A 9,538-nucleotide genomic window follows, 5' to 3' on the forward strand; every position below is an offset into this window, starting at 1 on the left:
TGTTTTGACCCAGCGGTTGGGTTAAATGTTTAACCCAGCCTTCTGGGTAGTAACCCAACAGCTGGGTCAAAACAACCCACTTGCTGGGTTTGTCCCTATTTAACCCAGCATTTTTTAGAGTGTACTATTATAAGGAGAGCAAATATTAATGTGCACCACTGTGGCCAAATGCATGCCATATTTCATCCCGTGCTCATCTGATGCATCAGTAGAGCAGCATTAAACCCGCCGTCAGCCTCCAATCAAACAGTGCTGAAGTTTCATGAATGGAGGACAGCAATCCTACAATGACAACCTCTGGGAGTATGGAAGCGCACGTCTGCTCGATCCTTGTCACACAATGACGCTCTATAAGGCGGGTTTGGTTCAGGAACGCTGCTCCGTGCCGCGCGATGTCTTCGGCTCCGCTGCGCTGTCGTTCGTCAAAGCGAAGCAGGTGAAGTCCTGAAGAGAATGGCCGTCAGCAGAGCGTCCTCGGAGGGATGGCAACTTTTAGCAACGCGCCCCTGGACCTCCGGAGACTCTTGCAGAGACTAGTCATCATGTTTTCCTTCAGCATCATAGGCGCCTCGATCCTCTACCTTCTGCTGGGACGCTGCGAGCCGGACGCGGGGGACAGTTGGGGATGGAATAACAATAAGACGCCTGATAGCGTGGATGCAAACAGCTCAGGGAAGGACCTCCCGCACGCGCTCATCATCGGAGTGAAGAAGGGAGGCACGCGAGCGCTGCTGGAGTTCCTGCGGCTGCATCCGGATATCCGGGCGCTCGGCGCAGAGCCGCACTTCTTTGACAGACACTACGCGCGCGGAATCGGCTGGTACAGGTGATAAAGACAGGGGAACGAGGGAAGGAGTTAATGGCACGTTGTTGTGGTTAATATAAGCCCGTCAGTGAGTGGAACTATGTAGGGGAGAGTGGAGACGGTTGCAACACTTTTTGCATTTCCTTTAGTTTCTCAGAGACTGTTTGTATTAGAAAGCCAACATTTTAATACAGTTAAGACACATCTGTCAGCTACACTGTAACGTGTGCAGATGACAATATACGTACAATTTATACTTGAATAGACAAAGGCAAATGTTGCAACTGACCCCATAAGAGGGCACGGTTGCAACATTCATTAAAATGTAATTTCTTAAATATCATTGTGCGATTTCTTTATTTTATTTGTGCACAGAGAGGGTCTTCAGTAAAGTTAAATTGGCTGTATAAAAACAAAGAATTGTAAATGAAAAAAAAAAAACATTTTAAAGTAACAAGTAACAACCATGTTTTGGTTAATTATTAGATCTAAACTACAACATATTAATTTAATCAAAATCAAGACACTGAAATTTAATAATAGCCTACTTCTGTGAAAGTTTACTGAACTAGGGCCAGTTGCATAAACATATAGCCACTATGTTAACACTGTGTCTTGAGAACTAGTTTGACTAACTAGCAGTTAACCAGGTAATCAGTCTTACTTTTAAAAATTCAAATTAGACAAATCTACCATTTTATGTAACTTACTTTATAACTGTGTGTGTGTGTGTGTGCGTGTGCGTGTGTGTGTGTGTGTGCGTGTGCGTGTGTGTGTGTGTGTGCGTGTGCGTGTGTGTGTGTGTGTGCGTGTGCGTGTGTGTGTGTGTGTGCGTGTGCGTGTGTGTGTGTGTGTGCGTGTGCGTGTGTGTGTGTGTGTGCGTGTGCGTGTGTGTGTGTGTGTGCGTGTGCGTGTGTGTGTGTGTGTGCGTGTGCGTGTGTGTGTGTGTGTGCGTGTGCGTGTGTGTGTGTGTGTGCGTGTGCGTGTGTGTGTGTGTGTGCGTGTGCGTGTGTGTGTGTTTGTGTAAGACAAAGAGACGGTGAGAGTGAAAGAAATTAGTCCACAGACTCGAACAGATTTTTAACATATTTACTTAAAAAAAGTGCAATCCCTAACTATTGAAAGGGATTCTTTGCCAATCCATAAAATCACAATTTTGTAATGTTATGTTATGGCAAGCTTTTACATCAGTGTTGTGGTAAGGGAGAGCATGCTGGGACGTGTTGCAACGGTCCTAACACTGACAGCTGTGATAAAACTTGGTATATTCGCTTGACACAATATCTTTGACACATGCTAGCTATACCTATTATAAGCTAAGAAAACACAGATTAAAATGATGTTTTTACAATGCTTCACGCAAACAACTTAGACAATATATATACTGTATATATATATATATATATATATATATATATATAAATATATATTGGGACGTGTTGCAACGGTCCTAACACTGACAGCTGTGATAAAACTTGGTATATTCGCTTGACACAATATCTTTGACACATGCTAGCTATACCTATTATAAGCTAAGAAAACACAGATTAAAATGATGTTTTTACAATGCTTCACGCAAACAACTTAGACAATATATATACTGTATATATATATATATATATATATATATATATATATAACTTTAACTTCTGTGAAATTAGAGCATGCTAGAACATTTTATGCACCCAAATTGAAAATTGCATTATACCTTTGTTGTTTTAAATAGCTGGTGTCATTGTGTTACATGGAGAAAAGAAGCAAAGTTTAGTGACCAACTCTTAAAGGGACAGTGCACCCAAAATGAAAATTCTGTCATGAATCACTCATCCTAAAATCATTCCAGAACACAAAAGAAGTAGTTTTTAACAATCCTGTGTTTCAAACACCACTGAGTTTCCTTTTAAGGACAAAACACACTTTTTAGAAATATTTTCGGTTGTGTACTGCAGAGTAAATTCATAAGGAAAGGGGTGAAACGACTGAATGGTGAAATAATAAATCAAAGCATTAAACCAATAAGTCAAAATAACAACAAAAACAACAACAGCAAGAGAAAAATAAACCAGCACATGGTCAAAAAACGGCATAAAAGTTCCCAGAACTGTGGATATCATTGCAATTGCTACAGTAACACTTACAGTGTAAGCACAGCAACTGTTATCCGAGAATAGAATGCAATCACACATTCGCTTACAGTGTGTTTTCCTAGACATGTATGCGACTTTGCATGCAGCATTTCTTTAAGATAGCTTGTGTTGTCAATACTGTAAAGTTGCAGGCACTGTTATATTTGCACAAGGCTTACGCTACTGTCAGAAAGTGCGAATTTCACCACTGCATGACCTCAAAACAATCTACTCCCAAAAGGCTGTTTTTGATGAACATAAGCGCATTATTTGGTCTCAGTTTAACACTAGGCCATATCATGAGATTCATAAAGGTTTGAGTGAGAGATGTAATGCCATCTGGCTATTGCAATCCACTGAAGTGGGGCTGGATAGAAGTTGCCAGTGTTAATCATCTCAGGAGCTGTTGCCAGATGTTCCTTTATATTGAGAACACTTGTGTGTCGATTGCTGCATGTCTTGGAATCTTTAAATATCTGAAAGTGTCTGGCGGGTAGGGAATTTAGTCTGCAGTCGTTGGGGACGAGGCCTTGTACTCTTAGTCAATCAGTTATTTATTTGCTGAGTGGCAGGTTGACCAACAAGCCCATTGGAGATTCTGTCCATATCCTCAATAAAGTCTCGCTCTCAATTCTACGCTTTGTCACGCTGCCTTCGAACTGTTCAGAGAGTTGACAAAACTCAATTACTTACCTTTTAAGCAGCTGATTGATTGTTTTGTCAATTCACAATCGTGGCCACATTAAATGCTCTGGAAATGCTTTTGATTTGTCCTTATAGTGTTTCCACGATTGATTGGCGCCAATGCTTGACCTTCACTTCACGCTAGAATTAAACCGGTTAGATTCAGTTACAATTAGCAAGAGGTTTTATTCTGCTGAGGCTCCGAGTTCAAGTTTCAAACGCCAATACTGTCACTTTCCTTTAAAGAAATCTATTTGCTGTAAGTCAGCGTCAATAGTGCACCAGATGGATCCTCTGGAACTGATATAAGGGCGCGAACAATATTTGAGATGGCCATCACGTGAGAGCTTTGAAACACACATTTGCAGTTTTTGAAGTCTGAAAAGCATCAATTATATTGATTCAGAAGTAGTGGAGGAAACCGAGAATCTCAAGACTGGTTTCCTGAAACCATCCGGTAAAATAAGCAGCGTGTTTCTCTTCAGTCCTTCTTTCTCTGTGATAATACTGCTGCGTCACTCGCTGTAATCTGGTGTCATCACATTCATTTGCAATTCATGGAGCGGTCATTAAAACGGCCATTTAAATTCATACCCTTGCATTCAAAGCCATACCATGATTTTGGCAAGAGGGTTTTATTTTTTTTACATGCATATGTTTAAATGCCAAAAATTTAGAAATGAGGCATGTATGCCTTTATAGCAGTTCATAGGCTTGTCCGGAGAGGAGCTTTTTTGAAGTCATTAATTATTAATGCTCTGTCAATATGAGTAGTGCATCTACTTCACAAGGACATAGACTCATCACAATACTGCTGCTGAATAGGATGGAGATATTAATAGAGGAATATAAGAGCTTGAGATTTTGCAACTTCCACACGCTTTTCACACCAACACAACCAAGGAAAACAACATGATTCATGCTACAAGATTATATTATATAGCATGGATGTAGAATATGGGAGTCTGTTGTGAAACATTGGTGTATGTATGTTTATTTTGGCTAGGTGTCTGTATTGGCTTAAGTATACTGTAGTTTATGGAATCAACATAAGGCTGGGTGGTCCGTGGGTAATTCAGCTCTCATTAGGTGTCTCGGGGGAGTGGGAATGGGGATCTGAGCCCCTTGATGATGGATGTTTCTGGGAAGTGGACAGGGCACAGTTACAACTGACTGGCTCTTTAATGACCTCTATATGCAAAGAAACGGATGGTTGGGCCCAAACACACACACACACACACACACACACACACACACACACACACACACGCGCTCTCTCTCTCACACACACACACACACATGCTCTCTCTCTCACACACGCACTCTCTCACACACACACGCACACACACACACTTCCTAATCCCCATTGTCTTACTGCAAATGCATATACCTGTTTTGCTTTACAGAATTTATTATATAAATATTGCCTTTATTAAATAGTATTTTTAATGAATTGATCAAACTTGTGAAAAATGTGTTTAAGTACTTACACAAAAATGGACAGTTCATAACATATCGTGCATATCAACATTTTTGTGTAAGTTTTTTTCTTGCAACACACACACACAATATATTTCTGAGCAATTTTCCTCCACCGGTTTTTTCAGCTTACACACACTACCATTATTGCAATCTTCTGCTCACCACGGCTGCATTTATTTGATCAGTACAAACAGTGACAAATTATTATAATTTAAAACAGCATTGTTCTATGTGAATATCTGTTAAACTGTAATTTATTTCTGTGATGCGCAGCTGTATTTTCAGCATCATCAACCCCATAAAATGGGTTATTGTCAGTATAATATGGGGCTGTTTCACACTAGATGCTTGGCTGTTAAATGTCTCTTTTGCTTACCAAGGCTGCATTTATTTGATCAAAAATGGTGAAATATTATCACATTTTAAAATAGCTAGTTTTGTATGTGAATGTTAAAATATAATTTATTGCTGTGATCAAATCTGAATTTTCAGCATCATTACTCCAGTCTTCAGTGTCACATGATCCTTCAGAAATCATTCAAATATGCTGATATGCTTCTTCTTCTTCTTTTTTTTTTTGTGCTAAAATGTTAAAACAAAGACATTCAAGCCATGTCAGTGTGGGGCATTTCTATTCTTTAAATTGTAATAACGCACCTGTCTGTGAGCGCCCAGGTGTGCGAGAGCTGTTTATTTCCAGGTCAGCGCTTCTAAAAACGAAGACTATATCATCCCATTAAACAGATTAATTGGAATGAAATGTTCTGTTGATGCCTGGACAGAAGACAGGGTAATTGCCTCACATCTGTTTGTGCGCAGCAAGCTGCTGATGAGGCCATAGAGTGGCCCATCTACAAACTCCACCTGCCACCCGCAGCAGCTGAGGCCCGCATTACCATACCCCCATCATGATCAATACCCACGGCACCATTTGGTTTATTCAGGATACCTCAGAGAGGCCCGGCCAAATGCAGCCTCAATTAGGGGAGACCTATCCACCGGCTCCTGTGGGCTGCTGGGATTGGACGACACCGAGCAATGTGCCAAACAATGAAGCCGCTTCAAAGCTTACAGACAATCCATACTGCTTAGATTGGTCTTCATGTTCTGTGAACATCTAACTAACAAAGACTTACCTGTTCTGAATCAGGCCTGGTTCTGTGTTGGATTCTGAAAAATGTGTCTATTATATTTTAAGTTTTACTTCTTCAGAATATCATGCCAGCTAATCACAGCCTATGTTACAAAAAGGCTGTTCGAGTTTGACGCAGATCCTCACATGCAAACATATGCATTCAATATAAACTGAATTACTGATGGGCTAATCTGAATTAAACTGATGTTTCTTTGGATCACTATCTTTATTCTTGTCTCAGATCGTCTCAATTAAGTTAAAGCAAATAAGAATCGCTGCACTGTGGGTCAGTGACAGATACACACTAGTGTCCAACATTCAAGAGAAGTAAACATTTAATAAAACATTCTCAGAAATATATCCCTTTGTATTAATTTTTATTTTCTGGTTTAAAAAAACAACAACCGTTATACAATTTATATGCAATAAAATATAATTTGCTTACACGTTGAGTCATTATCACTATTTTCAGAAATGTTTTAAAGGTTTGTTTTCAAAGTGTAAAAATATAAAATAATAAAAGTATAAAATATAAAAGTCACACCTGTCATAAAGGCCAAATTATAGTTTATAATTATATTATATTTCTTACTAACCTTGACGCATCATTTCCGGTGGACAAAATATTAGTGTCACATGATCTTCAGAAATCATTCTAATATGCTGATTTTTTTTTTTTTTACCAAAATATAGACATTTAAGCCATGTCAGTGTGGGGCATTTCTATTCTTTAAATCATAATAACGCACCTGTCTGTGAGCGCCCAGGTGTACGAGAGCTGTTTATTTCCAAGTCAGCGCTTCTAAAACCAAAGACTTTATCATCCCATTAAACAGATTAATTGGAATGAAAGGTTCTGTTGATGCCTGGACAGAAGACAGGGGAATTGCCTCACATCTGTTTGTGCGCAGCGAATATATTAAAAAATAAGCATCATGTCATGTTATTGAACACATTCCTCTGTCTCCAGTAATGTTCACTAGTCGGTGGACATCAGAAACCCTTGCATTAGCTGGAGGACACACTCTCAGCGGCACATGCAAGTACGAAGCGGTCACAGCGCTTGAAGCGAGTGAATAATTAATGGCGGGATCTAATAGACTTGCTGGGCATAAGCAAGCAGGGAAGTCTTTAGACTAAGTGCTTTCTCAGATGAAGTCACTGATAATGCAGGCAGGTCTGGGGACTGTATCGATAGGACAGAGGACACTAGAGGATCATATGGCTGTCCTCAGTGAGCTATCTGAGCAGCACGTCTCTGTCATCATATGCATAATCTGGGAATGAGCCATTACTGTGAGCCTCACGTTTATCTGCCGTGTCCTTGATTGAGGTGGTTGAGGTAGCTTTTTTAAAAGAGGCATATCATGTGCTTATTATTTACTTTTCTCCTTGAGCTCCACTTAGTTATACAAGTATAAACATATATATATTTATGCCATTTTCAATTTACGAGTGGTCAATGTACATTTATTTCTTTGGATTGCCCAGTAGTTCACCCATAATTAAACATTTGCTGAAAAGTGTTTGTTTGTGTCTTCATCAGGTTTGTAGAAATGTAGCACTGCATCAGTGTCTCAGCAATGGATGCTCTGCAGTGAATGGGTGCCGTCAGAATGAGAGTCCAAACAGCTGATAAAAACATCACAATAATCCACAAGTAATCCACAGCACTCCAGTCCATCAGTTAACATCTGGAGAAGACAAAAGCTGAAACAAATCCAGCATTAAGACGCATGCCATGTCTCGCGACATCAAGCTGATGGTGGTGGTGCGAGACCCCGTCACCCGCGCCGTGTCAGACTACACCCAGATCACCTCCAAGACGCCCGGCATCCCCAGCTTCGAGAGCCTGGCGTTCAAGAACCGATCCACGGGACACATAGACTCCCTCTGGAGCCCGCTGTACATCGGCCTGTACGCCAGACACCTGCAGCGATGGCTGGCCTACTTTCCGCTCTCGCAGATGCACTTCGTCCACGGAGAGAGGCTGATAAGTGACCCGGCGGGTGAGTTGGGCCGCGTGCAGGACTTCCTCGGCCTGCAGAGGATCATCACCGATAAACACTTCTACTTCAACAAGACCAAGGGCTTCCCTTGCCTCAAAAAGCCAGAAGGCAGTAGCAAACCCCACTGTCTGGGCAAAACCAAAGGCAGAACGCATCCCAGAATCGACCCGGAGGTCATTCAGAAACTGAGGGAATTCTACCAGCCTCACAACCTCAAGTTCTACCAAATGGCAGGCATGGACTTTGGATGGCAGTGAACTTCTCTAATGGCTCCACACTGCGGTTCTTGAGCGTGAGCTGGTCTGAATGGGATCGAAGTGAAAACCCTATCTATAAGGACGGTCGATGGCTCGGTAGCTGTTCAAATCAATGCGTCTGCAGATAATTAGAGGGTCACAGCAGTCTTCTCATACCGTCGGTGTGGCTCCGTCTGAGGGAACTGACAGCAATGACCTTAAATCTTTGGTTTAAGTAGCACTTTTCTGCTCTTGCCGTTTTGATGTCTTTTTATTATGTTGCTCGGTCAAGCATCGTTCATATCGAAAAGAGTCTGAAATAAACTGTGTAGCATAGACATATTTGTCATTGCTGCAGTATTTACACTGAACAGAAAGAAGCATTCATCTACAATCACGTTACACATCCAGTGGCTCAAACTGGTTTTGATTGTGTGCTGTAACTGGTTCAGATGTAGATGCTATTTCCCTCTGCATGCATGCATTTCCACTAGTCTGAAATGCAGCCCACTAAAGCCAATCAATTATTTTAAGTTCCTGTGTAGGTGTTTTTGTACCCAAAAACGGATGAATATTTATATAAATATATATAAACTTTTTTAATGTTTCACATGATTCGGAAATAAAACGATTCATTGTATCATGTCAGCTAATTCCCCTCATGGTTCGATTGGTTAAAATGTATCTCTAGAAGCGCAAAAGATACACTACCATTCCAAACTTTGGGAGGAGTCTCTTCTGCTCAACAAGGCTGCATTTATTTTATCAAAAATATGGTAACAACTGATTTGCGGAGTCAATTCACATCCAGTTTTTAAGCGACGCAATTCGATTGTAAAACGAGACAAACCTTAGATCCATTCGGACTGTAAAGCACAATACTCGGCGTCTGTCTTTTTCTTTTAGTAAAAACAAAAAAAGCACGAGCCACTTTGTCCAATGACATTTGAGGTAGTTGTACCACATGACCTTTGGATAGTTTATTCATGGCAAACGGTCATTGATTATTAATTATGTAATATTTAAATAATATATGTAATATATAATGTGTGGATTTAAAA

The 9,538-nt window shown here is 40.6% G+C and overlaps 2 protein-coding genes across 3 annotated transcripts in view; both read left to right on the forward strand.

The window, feature by feature from the left end:
* LOC107742598 (heparan sulfate glucosamine 3-O-sulfotransferase 6-like) overlaps window positions 1-8,987 on the forward strand; it is an 11,578-nt gene extending 2,591 nt beyond the window's left edge. Inside the window, exons 2-3 of the mRNA XM_016555641.1 lie at window positions 557-826; window positions 7,958-8,987. Of these exons, the coding sequence (XP_016411127.1) occupies window positions 557-826; window positions 7,958-8,498 (811 nt within the window). The 3' untranslated portion in view covers window positions 8,499-8,987. The remainder of the gene's footprint in view (window positions 1-556; window positions 827-7,957) is intronic.
* On the forward strand, window positions 110-6,072 carry LOC107742605 (heparan sulfate glucosamine 3-O-sulfotransferase 6-like). 2 transcript variants are annotated; one of them, XM_016555646.1, is made up of 3 exons: window positions 110-826; window positions 5,699-5,797; window positions 5,917-6,072. In XM_016555646.1, exons 1-3 carry the CDS (start codon window positions 483-485, stop codon window positions 5,936-5,938), a joined length of 465 nt encoding a protein of 154 aa, XP_016411132.1. In that variant the 5' UTR covers window positions 110-482; the 3' UTR covers window positions 5,939-6,072. The 2 variants fall into 2 exon arrangements, with proteins under 2 accessions (XP_016411132.1, XP_016411134.1); XM_016555648.1 differs by lacking the exon at window positions 5,699-5,797.
* Window positions 8,988-9,538: the final 551 nt, after the last annotated feature.

The sequence above is a fragment of the Sinocyclocheilus rhinocerous genome, unplaced genomic scaffold (genome assembly GCF_001515625.1).
Source record: "Sinocyclocheilus rhinocerous isolate Xijiao unplaced genomic scaffold, SAMN03320098_v1.1 scaffold706, whole genome shotgun sequence".
NCBI classification, from domain to species: domain Eukaryota; kingdom Metazoa; phylum Chordata; class Actinopteri; order Cypriniformes; family Cyprinidae; genus Sinocyclocheilus; species Sinocyclocheilus rhinocerous.

Bases quoted from the DNA above. Each gene is read 5' to 3' on its own strand.
- LOC107742605 (XM_016555646.1), top strand. From the start codon at position 483: ATGGCAACTTTTAGCAACGCGCCCCTGGACCTCCGGAGACTCTTGCAG. The intron at 827-5,698 runs GTGATAAAGACA...GTTAAAACAAAG, and splicing joins CGCGGAATCGGCTGGTACAG to ACATTCAAGCCATGTCAGTG. The intron at 5,798-5,916 runs GTCAGCGCTTCT...GTTTGTGCGCAG, and splicing joins CGAGAGCTGTTTATTTCCAG to CAAGCTGCTGATGAGGCCAT.